Source organism: Cervus elaphus, chromosome 14, assembly GCF_910594005.1.
Source record: "Cervus elaphus chromosome 14, mCerEla1.1, whole genome shotgun sequence".
Classification (NCBI taxonomy): domain Eukaryota; kingdom Metazoa; phylum Chordata; class Mammalia; order Artiodactyla; family Cervidae; genus Cervus; species Cervus elaphus.
Window position 1 is genome coordinate 53,557,393 of NC_057828.1, and position 15,260 is coordinate 53,572,652.

The window sequence follows — 15,260 nt, forward strand, 5'->3', positions numbered from 1 at the left end:
GGACTGCCAGGGAAGACCTCCAATTCTTTTTTTTTCCCACTAAAAATCTCAAGCTAGGCCCACTACTTGGCGATTAGAATGTAACATCCCTGAGTTAGATCCTCACTAATTAAAAATTACATATGTATATATGGCTCTAAAAACTTGTACAGATTATATGACATTCGAAATATTATTCCTCAAAGTCAGTTCTGACTGTTTAAAATGTGTTAAAGAACTTCTGAGCTGCCCTTAGCCCAGTATAAATTAGGGCAGTACACTCCACAGAGGAGGAAATGAATGTGAAGCCATAACTTATATTAACAATTCCTTTGAAAAGTTAATATTCCTTTGAATTCCTGTGTTTTAAGCACATTTTATAGTCTTCATTCTAACAACTCTGTGCCTGTTTTAATATACAAATAACACACACTCTTATCAGAGAAAATCTATTTTTTTCTCTTAGTTGTCAAATAAAATGAATATTCCAAGAAAATGGGCTATGTTTATCCTATAAATTCCACTCAAAGTCTCACTCTTAAAGTTCAACTGTCCCACGCATACATAATGCGAATGCATAAAGTTAACATTTCTGCTCATTCCTCTATAGATTTACTCACAAGTAAATCAGGGGTTTTAAAAACTTGAGCATGCAAATTCTAAACCAGTAAGCGAGGGTAGGATCAAAAATCTGCATTATAAACAAGCACTGCGGGTGGCTCTGGAACAAGAACACTGACCCACGTCATGTCTGACAAGACTTCCTGCTTTAGAATAGACAAGTCTTACAGGTAGGTTCGAGCAATATTAACGTCCCCTTGAAATTTTCAACGGGCTGCATATACTCAATCTGTCATTATCTTTCAAGGTCATGGAAACTGGAATAACAGGTCCAATTTGTGCTGAGCATAATGGAAACAAAACTGGCCTAACTAGTCCCTCAAATTGATGCAATCTGTTTTCTAATTCTGTTGTCATTCTCCTGGGAACTACCACCTTATCTCAATCAATTCAATCCTCTGGGGAGGTGGGATTCAACAAGGGCCTAAACTACCTTTTACAAAAACAATCTTCACGGCTCCTGAACCAAAACAATCTATTTTATTAAGTTGAGCAACAACTTAATAAACAACAGCTCTTTAAAACAAGACAATGAAAGTGTGTTAACAGAGCTGTCTCTTGTCTCTTACCCGGCCCTATCCATGCTGTTACTTCAATCTGCATGCCAAAGAAAAGTTTGCCTTTTGATGCAGTCAACGCTTTTTCTTGGTCCTCTTGCTGCCGAAAGAATACCAGACCATATCTCTCTTCTGAAGTTCCATGTATCTGCACTGAAGTCACCTTTCCAAATTTCTTAAATTCATGGAAAAGGCCATCTTTAAGGCTTGTATCTAAACCATCAAACAAAAACAAGTTGTTCATTTTTCTAATACGGTTACAACTCAAAATGTAAGCTACTGAGTCTTTAACCTGACTTTTGACCTAATTAGCATTAAAACATTACTTTTTCAAATTAAACCACTCTAAAGATGCATTTTAGAGACTATTGAACAATTCTGAAAATAAACTGGGTGTTAGAAGATATTACTGGTTATCTGCTAGGTAAGAATGATATAGCATGGTTACTCAGGAAAATACTCGTATGTACAGATCCTTTAAGATAGTGTGAAATGATATAACACCAGGGATTCACTTTAGGATAAAAAGGGAACAAGAACAGGAAAGAATAAAGATGGAGATAGTTAAAGCAAGTGTGGCAAAACACTGATGATTTTTAAATCTGGTATGGTGTAAGGGAAGTTCATTTTGCTATTTCTTCTACTGTGGGTGAGTTTAACATTTTCATGATAAAAACTTTACAAACATACATATATATGTATATGAAAACTTTAAAGATTTGAGAAAAAAGCCATATCTCTGGTTTTCCAAGCATCAAGCTGATGATAAAACTGTGTGGGAAATGGCATATAACATGCTAAACAACTTTAAAAAGGCCTTTTAGAGACAAATTATACTATCTGGAAGTCTTGTGTTAATTAGTTCCATTATAAAAATTAAAACTGTACAGAAAGACAAGCCAATTTTAACCCCTGCCCATTCCTAAATTACAAAGTATAATTAAATCAAAAGTTCATCAACATTTGTATCTCAATAGTCTCTATTCATAAAACTGGTATGTAGGTTTCACAGGCTATTTTAATAAATAAGTAATCACTGAAATGCACTGCTTAGCAAGACATACTTGGTTTGGTCTTTGTTGGTCTGACCATCTACTAACGGTTGTTTACATACTCAATATATGCCTGACATAGCAATAAAAATACATTATAGCCAAATGTCCAAAAAAATCGGAATAAAAATTACAATAGCGCTTTTAACTACCTAGTCATTATTCATGACTTTCTTCATTTAAAATGTTAACCTATTGAAATGGGTTTCCTAGCATAATTTTTTTATGTCCAAGTTATTTCATAGGACTCCAGACCACTATAAATCTAACTCAAAATAGTGTTTCTATAAGTTCATTATACCAAATTTTTCCTAATATAAAAATATTTAATCCAGAAAGCATTTTTATTCAAAATGAACCATGCTTTCTTTATATAACATACACCATACAATCTTCACGTGTGTAAATGCATACAATATGCATAATAATGTATATATATATGTATATATAATTAGGTACAAGTAACATGCAATCTTACATATGTAACAACCTAGAAATTACATAAATTATAATCACTTGCTTTTTATTACATGGCATTAAATGTCAATGAACCACAAAAAGAAAAAGGAGTCAAAGCTGAAAGACAAATAGAAAATATTACCAACACAGTCAGAAGAGAGATATTTAAACAAAATCTATACAATGGAGAGAATATAAGTTGCTCTCTTATTCCCCAAAAATAGCAGAAAGGAAAGTACAGTAATACAAAATTTTACCTGTAGAGCGCACTGGAAGATTCTGAACCTTGATCCCAAAACTTTTACGGGGCTCATCTTTGTCCAGAGACGAAAGCAACTGGGAAGTAGGTGCTGGGACTGCTGCAGATTGAACTGATCGGGCTGGAGAGTCATCACTTGAACTACTGCTGGAATCAGTGCTACAGATGGGCAAAGAAAAAAACAAACAAGTGAAAAAACCAACAAAGAATCACACATAAAACTTCTTATAGTCAACAAGTGGCAATCATTAAAAGGTCTAAACTTCAGGTCCGGGTTTTCTGGATACCCTACTTTCTCCACATCTATTTCATATCTACCTTCAGAGATTGCGGAAGACAGCAAACATTGGCCTAAGAATGTAGAAGTAAAAGTAACAATCTTTTACCACCACAGGCCACCGAAAGACAAATGTTTTGTTCTGTGCAAAATCTGAACAATTTTTTCCAAATAAAATAAGACTGGTAAACACACATGACTTAAGGGTAATGTTAATAAAATAGTGGATATATGAGTTTTGGATTCAGAGATGTCTATTTAAATCCTGACTCAGACATACAGCATGTATCCTTGGACAAGTCACTTAATCTCTTGCTAGGGCTTAGTTTCTACATCTGTAAAAATGGAAATAATAATAGTACCTATCTCACAAGGTTAAGAAACAAAAAACCACACAGGTTTAGAGTTCAGAATATGACTGGCAAGAAATAAATGAAGTGGTAATGCTGTTACTATTATTGTTACTACTACTATTACCACCACCTCATAGATAATAATTTTTAGGAAAACACAGATATTCAAAATAATTTCCCAGGTTTATATTTTTGAAGGATTAATAAAGAAACATTATACAAATTACTAGAATCTTGTCAGTTTAGGCTCTTTTCTCTGTGAATAACGTGGGAAATGAGAGTCAATGAAATTTAATTTTTCTCTTCAGTTTAATACAAACCTTAAAGTGTAAGACAATCACAGTTGAAAGAAAAGGAGATCATCATTGCAATAAAAAGAATAAAATATCTACAAATAAACCTACCTAAACAGACAAAAGACCTGTATGGAAAAAACTATAAGAAGCTGATGAAAGAAATCAAAGATTACACAAACGGATGGAGAGACATACCATGTTCTTGGACTGAAAGAATCAATACTGTGAAAATGACTATACTACCCAAAGCAATCTACAGATCCAATTCAATCCCTATCAAACTACTAGTGATATTTTTCACAGAACTATAACAAAAACTTTCAGTTTGTATGGAAACACAAAAGACAATTTGTGTTTTGTCAAAGCAATCTTAAGAAAGAAAAATGGAGCTGGAGGAATCAACCTTCATGACTTCAGACTATACTACAAAGCTACAGTCATCAAGACAGTATGGTACTAGCACAAAAACAGAAATACAGACCAATGGAACAAGACAGAAAGCCCAGAGACAAATTCATGCACCTATGGCCACCTTATCTTTGACAAAGGAGGCATGAATATACAATGGAGAAAAGACAGCCTCTTCAATAAGTGGTGCTGGGAAAACTGTATAGCTACATGCAAAAGAATGAAACTAGAACATTTCTGAACACCATAAAATAAACTCAAAATGGATTAAAGACTAAATGTAAGGCCAAAAACTATAAAACTCTTAGAGGAAAACATAGGCAATATACTCTTTGGCATACATCACAGCAATATCCTCTTTGACCCACTTCCTAGAATAATGGAAATAAGAACAAAAATAAATAAACAGGACCTGATTAAGCTTAAAAGCTTTCACAAAGCAAAGGAAACAATAAACAAAATGAAAAGACAACCCTCAGAATGGGTGAAAATAATTGCAAATGAAACAACTGACAAAGGATTAACCTCCAGAATAAACAAACAGCTCATCTAGCCCAATACCAGAAAAACAAACAACCCAAACAAAAAATAGGCATGTGAAAAGATGCTCAATATTGCTCATTATTAGGGAAATGCAAACCAAAACTACAATGAGGTATCACTCCACTGATCAGAGGCCACCATCAAAAAATCTACAAACAATAAATGCTGGAGAGGGTGTGGAGAAAAGAGAACCCTATCACACTGTTGGTGGGAATGCAAATTGATATAGCCACTATGAAGAATAGTCTGGAGACTCCTTTAAAAACTAGGAATAAAACTACCATATGATCCAACAACTCCACTACTGGATATGTACCTGGATAAAATGATAATTGAAAAAGACACATGTACCCCAATATTCATTGTAGCACTATTTACAATAGCTAGGGCATGGAAGCAATGTAGATGTCCATCAACAGATGAATGGATAAAGAAGTTGTGGTACATATACACAATGGAATATTACTCAGCCATAAAAAGGAACTCATCTCCTCAGTTCTAATAAGGTGAGTGAACCTAGAGCCTATTACAGAATGAAGTCAGTCAGAAAGTGAAAAACAAATATCATATATTAACACATATATATGTAATCTAGAAATATGGTACTGATAAACATATCTGCAGGGCAGTAATAGAGACATAGGGAGTGGATTTGTGGACACAGGGACAAGGAGAGGGTGGGACAAATTGAGTGAGTAGCACTGAAACATATACACTGCCATCTGTAAAATCAGACAGCTGGTGGAAATTTGCTTTATGACGCAGGGAGCTCCAATCTGCTACTCTGTGACAACCTAGAGGGGTGGGATGGGGTGGGAGGTGGTGGGGGAGGTTCAGGAGGGAGGGGATGTGCATGTACCTATGGCTGATTCATGTTGATATATGGTAGAAACCAACACAAAACTGTAAAGCAATTACCCTCCAACTAAAAATAAATTCTGGGAAAAAAGAAAGACAAGGAGAAAACATAACATGGCAACATGGTCAGAATAAGAGACAGACACTATAACATGTTTATAATGCCCAAGAACCATGTGAGAAATATTAAATTATCATTTCAGTACTCCATGTGCAAGACTGCTATGGCTTTAAGTTCTTTTATAGCATTTCCAAATACACTAAAAATAAAAAGCTATTTACAGGTTCTGTTATTTACAGGGTTCTGAAATTCTGCTTCATACTCTCAGCTCCTTATAGTGGAAGACTTAATCCTTTAAGCAAACAACTCAGGATGGGGGTTGGGGGTGGGGCACAGGTGGTAAATCCACCTTAGGCACACTCCCTAAAAGAAAAATTCAATAGTTTTTGTCATTTGCACTCAGACTAGAGCTCTCACATCCACAACAAACTCTGAACCAGTCAGATGAGTAAGTCCGACTCCAAGAACTGAGACCAACCGGCCTCAGGTTGGGGCCGGCGGAGTGGAATACCCTAAGAAAATACAACTTACACAGAATTTTATTTAGTTCTCACATAAGGCAAAAGATAAAAAAACTTTATGAAGTTATCAGAGTTTTCTGCAGTTTAAAACATAAAGAAATAAACCTATGCCAGTAAGAGCCAAAAGGAGATATCTGAGTTACAAAATACTAACTACTATGGATAAAAGCCTCAAGACAGAATCACAAGTCATCATTACCAGGCCTCCTAGAAATGACTGGGCTTCAGTTTTCCCAACAATAAAAATAAATTTTTTCTAGGTTATAAAGTAAAAGTAGTGTTACAACTACCAAGTGAATAAGATGAGATGGCTGGATGGCATCATTGACTCAATGGACACGAGTTTGAGCAAACTCCAGGAGATAGTGAAGGACAGGGAAGCCTGGTGCGCAGCAGTCCATGGGGTCACAAAGAGTCGGACACGACTTAGCAACTCAACAATGTAAACAAACTGAACAGGACGCTGTGCTGAGCTTAGTCGCTCAGTCATGTCCGACTCTTTGACACCCCACGGACTGTAGCTGCCAGGCTCCTCTGTCCACGAGGATTCTCCAGGCAAGAATATTAAAGGGGGTTGTCATGCCCTCCTCCAGGGGATCTTTCTGACCCAGGAATCAAATCGGAGTCTCCTGCATTGCAGGAGGATTCTTCACCATCTGAGCCACCAGGAAAGCCCAAGAATATTGGAGTGGGTAACCTGTCTCTTCTCCAAGGGATCTTCCCAACCCAGGAATTGAACCAGAGTATCCTGCATTGCAGGTGGATTCTTCACCAGCTGAGCTACTAGGAAGCCCAAATAGGACACTGCTGCTACTGCTAAGTCGCTTCAGTCATGTCCGACTCTGTATGACCCCATAGACGGCAGCCCACCAGGCTCCCCCGTCCCTGGGATTCTCTAGGCAAGAACACTGGAGTGGGTTGACATTTCCTTCTCCAATGCGTGAAAGTGAAAAGTGAAAGTGAAGTCACTCAGTCATATCCGACTCTTAGCAACCCCATGGACTGCAGCCTACCAGGCTCCTCCGTCCATGGGATTTTCCAGGCAAGAGTACTGGAGTGGGCTGCCATTGCCTTCTCCGAAATAGGACACTCCTCTCATTCAAATTAACCCATGTGTGCTCAGTTGTATCCAACTATTTGCAACTCCATGGACTGCAGCCTGCCAGGCCTCTCTGTCCATCGAATTTTCCAGGCAAGATTACTGGAGTGGGTTGCCACCCCCTTCTCCAAGGGATCTTCCCGACCCAGGATTGAACCCAAGTCTCTCTCTCTTTTTTTAATTTATTTATTTTATTTATGTATTTATTTTTGAACCCAAGTCTCTTGCATCTTCTGCACTGGCAGGTGGATTCTTTACAACTACTGCTACCTGGGAAGCCCCATTCAAATCAAGGGTTAACAAAATTAATCTCCTGTTTTTAGCACAGGAGGAAAAAAAATGGTTATTACATGTATTACATACTCCAAGCAATACAAGATTATTCATAAGGCCACCAGATGACTACAGTATAAAATATGCATGTGACTTATCAATTTAATTTCAAGGAACCATAAAATCACCATTATGGGAAACACTTTACTATCAATACTACCATTATATACACCAAAATTTCTTAGCAATAGTGGGGAAAGATGTAAACAAATATGGCCAGGAGCAGAATTTCTGGGTACCAAAATAAGGAACCAACAAAGTTCTGTTTAAGTTTATGTTATAAAAATGCAGAGGAATCAATGATAATGATTTGAAAGCATAAAACAATGATAGAAATGTCATCACACTTTTGTTTAATTTCCTGCTACCACACCAATTCTGAAACAAGATATAAAATTTAATTGGCAGAAATATCTGCTAATCAATTTGGAGTTAAAACTAAAAAGAAGGAAAGGTTTATAAATAAATTATGAAATGATAAAACAATATAACCTTTGAGTTCAGATTTTAATATGCTAACCCAAAACTGTAATGTATACTTCCAGTGTAATCTGTTAAATGTACTGTGGATTTCAAGATCTTGAATCAAAACAGGTCCCCAAGTATTTTTCAGCCCTATAAACTGAAAGAAAAACCAAATTCTCAGAATTTTTGGGTCAATTTTAATTTTAAAAAATTTTTATTTTCAGAATCTTCTTAAAACTAAAAAATCACAAGAGTTCATCAAAACTTACAATGTATAGTATTTTGTACTCAGTTGCTTAGTTGTATCAGACTCTTGGTGAGCCTTTGGACTGTAGACCACCTGTCTCCTCAGTCTATGGGATTTCCCAGGCAAGAACACTGGAGTGGGTTGCCATTTATTCCTCCAGGGGATCTTCCTGACCCAGGGATCAAAACTGCATCTCCTTCATTGCAGGGGGATTCTGTACTGCTGAGCCATACTATACAGAGAAGCCTGTAGAGTATTTTAGTTGTTTCTTAAAAGTCAAGAATAGTTAATAGGAAGCTTTCCAATCTAAATTGTCTATTGTATTGGTAATGAAGATGCATCAACTAATAGCTTTAAGAAAGTGGGTTTTAAATTTACTGGGCCACAAGAGAAACACAAAAAGATGTCCAACATCGCTAATTACTAGAGAAATGCAAATCAAAACTACAGTGAGGTATCACTTCACACTGATCAGAATAACTATCATCAAAAGAGTCTACAAATAATAAAGGCTGGAGAGGGTGTGGAGAAAAAGGAACCCTCCTACACTGTTGGTGGAAATGTATTTAAACTGGTGCAGCCACTACGGAGAACACTGGGAGGTTCCATAAAAAGCTAAAAAACAGAGCTACCATATGATTCTGCAACCCCTCTCCTGGGAATATATCTAGGAAAAAACACACTTGGGGACTTCCCTGGTGGTCCCAGGGTTCAGAATCCACCTTCCAATGTAGCAGATGTGGGTTCGATCCTTGGTCGGGGAACTAAGATCCCGCTTGCCACAACCAGAGAGCCCATGTGCTCTAGAGTCTGGGTATGGGCTAGACTTCTTCTAGAGAGAAGCCCACAGGCCACAATGAGAGAAGCCCATGTGCCACAGTGAAGCTCTTGTGTACCACAAGTAAGACCCAATGCAGCCAACTAAATAAATATTTTTTAAAACCCCATAATTTGAAAAGATTTATGCACCTTAATGTTCACTGAAGCATTATTTACAAAAGCCAAGATATGGAAGCAACTTAAGTGTCGATCAACAGATGAATGGATAAGATATGGTGTATGTATACAATGGGATGTTGCTCAGCCATAAAAAAGAATGTGGGAGGGAGGGTAAATTAAGAGTTTGGGATTAATATATACACACTACTATATATAAAGTCGATAACCAACTACTATATAACACAGGGAACTATCCTCAGTATTTTGTAATAACCTATAAGCCTTCCAATGATGGCTCTGTGGGTAAAATAACCATTTGCAATGCAAGAGACACAAGAGACATGGGTTCGATCCCTGGATAAGGAAGATCTCCTGGAGAAGGAAATGGCAACTCACTCCAGTATTCTTGCCTGGGAAATCCCATGGACAGAGGAGACTGGTGGGTCCCAGTACATGGGATCACAGAGTCAGACATGACTGAGCGACTGAGCACACCTAAGGAGAAAGAATCTGAAAAAAAAAAAAAAAAAAAAAAGGGTAACAGTGAGAAATTTTATTTTCTTGGGCTCCAAAACCACTGCAGATGGTGACTGCAGCCATGAAATTAAAAGATGCTTGCTCCTTGGAAGAAAAGCTATGACAAACCTAGACACACTGCAATCCATGGGGTCGCAAAGAGTCGGACATGACTGAGCAACTGAACCGACTGATGTACAACCGAACCACTTTGCTGTGCACCTGAAACTAGCACAACACTGTAAGTCAATTTCACTTTGATAAAAAACTATAAATAAAAATTTACCTGACCTTATCAGTATTATATTGTCAACATCACTTAAAAATTCTAAATGGTAAAGAACCTGAAAGAATTACAATTTAAAAGAAATCTAGTTACACTTTTCCTAAGCACATAAGACAATTAAGGCTGAATTATTTTTTGTATGTGCTTAAAATTTTTAAATTACAATTACTAAGGGGAATTCCCTTCTGATCCAGTGGATAGGATTCTGTACTTTCACTGCTGTGGACCCAGGGTTTATCCTTGGTGGAGGAACTAAGGTCTTGCAGGCCATGTGACATAGCCCTCTACTCTCCTTCCCGGAAAAAAAATTATTCAGAAAACTAAGAAGTGGATCTGATTGAAATTTTCCATAGTGGAGAAATACAAGTGATTGGTTACACAGTAATTCTTGATAAGCAAACAGAATATGGGATGTCAGGATTCTCTTAAACCAAATTATGTTGTCAAATAAGTAACCGTTACTGTTTCCACAGCCATTTTGTACACAGAACTACAGTGAGCATTTGACTCTTAACACTGAAAATGTCAAGATACTGCATATGTCTATTTATAAAATGTGCTCAGTCACTCAGTGTGTCCAACTCTTTGCGATCCCATGAACCATAGTCTGTCAATGGAATTTTCCAAGCAAGAATACTGGAGTGGATTGCCATTTCCTCCTCCAGAGGATCTTCCTGATCCAGGGATCAAACCCTAGTCTCCTCCATCACCTACACTGCAAGCAGATTCTTTTACCATTGAGCCACCTGGGAAGCCCACTGATAAGATGACTCAGGGATAAATTTGTTCACATACAAGAGTAACATCCAATGACACACACATACACACACATATATACATACTTGTAGTTGTAAACATTTGATTATGAGAAATATACATCTATGCTTGTTTTTTTTAACCTGGAATATTAAAAAGCATTTCACCAAATTAAGTTGAGAAACAAAAGTATGGCCTAAGTGGATTTTTTTTTTTTTAGTTCTACCACTTTATTGTTACCAACCCATCTCCCTCCACCCTCATGCACACATGCTCAGTCATGTAACCCCATGGACTGCAGCCCGCCAGGCTCCTCTGTCCATGGACTTTTCCAGGCAAGAATACTGGAGCGGGTTGCCATTTTCTTCTCCATGGATTTTTTTTTTTTAAAGGAACCAGGAAAGTGACTAAAAAATTTGGCAGTTAAAACAGTTAAGAAGGCTGATTTGTTAAAAGCAGACATAATCTCAAGTGACAACTTTCCAACAATCTCTCTTCCTTTCTATCATGCAACTAACAATTTTTTTCTCTACATACAGTCAATATATAAGCTTAAGATAAAAGATGCCAAATGCAGATTCTTCATCAGGCCTGGGCAATTCAAAATGTCCCTGCTGTCCTTGGGGCTTCCATAAAATGAACGGGTAAAATGATCTAATTTCTTAAACAGAACATATCATCATACCAGGTAATAATCCCTTTAGGTCCAGTTTTTCACAAGTCCAAATTTTCAAGACAATCTTATCTTTTTAGTGCAGCAGTTCTCTAAATGTGGTGTGAGGACCTGTGAGGATCTCCAAGGTCCTTTTGAGGGTCTCTGAGGTCCTCCCTATTTCAATTATGTATCTGTGTGAGGCCACATTTTCTTCATATACTTCACACTTTTTCATATAAAAATTTTATAATCACAATTTGAATACAGAAGTAGTTATGAGAATCTAGCTATCTGCTGAGATGCCACTCATCTCACTCTTTTTTGTTTTAAAAGATCGTTATGTCACCCAGCCAGAGAGCTAAAATTAAAACTGACTATGGAGCTTCCTCCCCAGAAGCAGACAAGTTGAGGTAGATGGCTCTCCCAAGATCATGGATGAAGATCTTTGTCTCCAATATGAAACTATTCAGTTTGTCTTTGCTCGACTAGCTTTTTTCCTCTGTAAATTCACAGGAAGACAATGGTCCTTAACGCACAGGAAGACAATGTCCTTAACTCTGCCAACTGTCACTAAATCTACCGCGAAGGCCATAGTTGCACAACCAAAGTCCCTAGAATTTCTTGCTAAGGTGGTTTGGATAACAGAATTGCTTTCAGTTACTGGCAAATCAAGCCATAAGTTTGTGCCATAGCAAATACCTCCTGCTATACCTGGATCAATCCCTCTGATCCTGGAGGAAACACAGGAAATTAACAAAGAAGCCACTTGACTTAAGACAGGTTAATGCCCCTTTGGGTACATTCTTTGCTTTATTGGGTACCAACTTGTCTGGTTCCCAGGGAGCCTTAAGGAGCATTCTAGTCTTTTGGTATTATCCAACTGACAGTCATCATTATAATCTCCCTGGTGGGCTATATTCTCTCAAGGGTCTTAAATTTATGTTTGTAGTCATCAGCAATACATTAGATGGTCTCACTGCACTTGGAGAGAAATTAGATGAAGGAGGTGAACAGCAAAAACAATTCTTTCACAGACCAGGCTCATAACCTATGAGTTTCACGCCCAGACAAAATCAACAACCTGATGGTGACCAAGAGTAGCACTTACAGCAAATTTTTGGTTAAACTCTCTCGTATGAGAAGAGGGCCAAAAGGGGGGGAGGGTGTTAATTAAGCAAGGAGACCATTACACTGAGGTGGCTCTAATAATTTACAGCCCTACATAAGTAAACCAAACCCTAAGCCTGCAAATGCTTCAAGATTAGGAAATCAAACCTAACGACAACCAACAACCAAAAGCCAGTCAGCCTTTTCCAAATAAGGCAAATACTAAAGCCATAACTGATCAAATAATTTTTCTGCTTTGCTTTTCTCCATGAAAGTCTTTCCCTCCAGCTCCTGTTGATGGAGCACTCCTAACCACTTCCAGTTTGGCAGTGCCCAATTCAATTAGATTTTTGCTCAAATAAACTATTAAAATTTAAAAGGAAAGAAAAAACTTATGACAAATGAATCAATAAAATTTCAAACTAAAGTTTAAATTTCGAATATGGCAAAATGTCAAGAGACAGTACAAAATAAACAAAAGCTCAGTAATTTAAAAATATAAAAGGGTCCTGAGCCCACCAGAAGGTTTAAACAAGACTAGAAACAAAAACCCCACTAGCTTCTGATGTGATCCTAATTCCATTTTACACGCCACCACTTCTGATACAACCTGAATTGCTGGATTAAGTCTGTGGTTTGTTTTGTTTTGTTTTTTTTAAACAAAGAAAAAAATTTTTTTTTAATTGGAGGATAAATGCTTTATGATATTGTGTTGGTTTGTCGTGCATCAATCAGCCATAAGTATACATATACTCCCCCATCTCTGGAACTGCCCTCTCAGCCCACCGCCCCAACCCCTTCTATGTTGTCACAGAGCACTGGGCTGAGCTCCCTGTGTTAATACAGCAGCTTCCCACTCTTGCGACCCCATGGGACTGTAGCCTGCCAGGCTCCTCAGTCCATGGGATTCTCCAGGCAAGAATACTGCAGTGGGTTGCCATTTCCTTCTCCAGGTTTTTTGGTTTTACAAGAAAATCAGGAAGGAAATACTCAACTGTTCAGTCTGGCAAGGTACCTCATTTTGTCTTTCTAAACTTTAATTTCCCTAATGGGTTATGAGACCTTCAAAGGTCCTGCTAACTCTAGGATTCTGTGACTCTCCACCTCCCTGCAAATCTTCCGGCTCTGACACCTCCATACTGTCCCACACAGGAGAGAAGACCCTTGACAACCTGGCCCCAAACTAACTGCCTGGTTGCTCACTCTCACTCTCTGGCCACACTTTATCCCACCCACTAGGGATCTATCCCATGGACAGAGGAGCCTGGTGGGCTGCAGTCCACAGGGCCACAAAAGAGTCAGATACAACTAAGTGATTAAATAACAATGATCTATCCACATAATAGTAAACCAGTTTAGGGACTTCCCTGCTGGTCCAGTGGTTAGGACTCTGCGATTTCACAGGTTCTGTCCCTGGTGGGGAACTAAGACCCCACACGCCTCACAGTGCAGCCAAAACAAACAAACAAGTATACCAGGTTCTAATCACGGGTGCCTCCCTTTTTTCTTATCAGATGAAAGTCCTTAGTTAAATTACTTCCTCTCTAATCTTTCATTTTCTTGCATGTAAATGGTCATAATACCACGTATGAGAGGCTGTGGTGAGGATTTAATGAGTTAGTGATGACAAACTACTTAGCACTCTGCCTAGCACATAGCAATATGAGCGCTCTTGTCCATACCTGTTCCTACTGAAGACACCTTTCTGTACTTCCCTGATTTGCCTTCAAGGATTAGTGAGATCCAAAGTTAACCTCCTGCTCTGCAGCTGTTCTTGACAACTGCACCCCACCCCATAAGCATTCATTAGTTTCTTTTTTTTTTTTTTTTTCTTTTTTTTTTTAAATTTTTTATTAGTTGGAGGCTAATTACTTCACAACATTTCAGTGGGTTTTGTCATATCATTAGTTTCTTAGTTGTGTATTTCTAAACCTCTTTTACTACAATGTCTGTCTCAAACCTCTTTACTCTGTATTATAACCACTCATTTACTGGACTCTTAAAAGTCCAAGACTGGATTCATCCTTGTAAACAGAATCTAGCCATGGTGCCCAATGTATAATGGAGTGTGTGCCTCCAAGATATTATTGACTTGAATTACACAAGCAACTGAAATTGATGCCTAGGAAAGTACACCAAGCTCAATAAAATGAAGGTAATTACCTACATTCAGTATCTAAGAGTGAAACGAAAATTTCTGATAAAATATGACTGTTGGAAACTGCAAAGTATGTCTTTCTTCTTTCATGTTTCATTAGTTATTCAAGGAAAACAATGGCTGTTCTAACCAAGATTCTAGGACTTTGACACATATTATTAACCTGACTGAAAAATCACTGGTAACTGTAAAAACAAAAACACATCATGGATCCTGTCATCTACAACTTTCTAGAAGATTTTTTAAACAGACATTTTCTGGGATGAAAGAAAAAGCACAACTACAACACATAACACAACGCTTTAAATATCTAACAAAGTCTAGAGTCTTTGGATGCATTATTCTATTTCATTCAAAAATCTTGTAACTGTGAAGACTTACATCAGTGGCTCTCGGCTGGGACAATTCTGTCCCCCAAGGGACATTTCTGGTTGTCACAACTGTGGGTAGGGGTG

At 37.7% G+C, this 15,260-nt stretch overlaps 1 protein-coding gene across 2 annotated transcripts in view; it reads right to left on the minus strand.

Annotated features, from left to right (window-relative positions):
- The window catches only part of SPEN (spen family transcriptional repressor), an 88,661-nt gene that overhangs the window by 25,055 nt on the left and 48,346 nt on the right, over positions 1–15,260 (minus strand). For both annotated transcript variants that reach the window (XM_043924127.1, XM_043924128.1), the window contains 2 exons: positions 2,926–3,086; positions 1,170–1,370 (listed from right to left, as the gene is read on the minus strand). In XM_043924127.1, the coding sequence (XP_043780062.1) occupies positions 1,170–1,370; positions 2,926–3,086 (362 nt within the window). The remainder of the gene's footprint in view (positions 1–1,169; positions 1,371–2,925; positions 3,087–15,260) is intronic.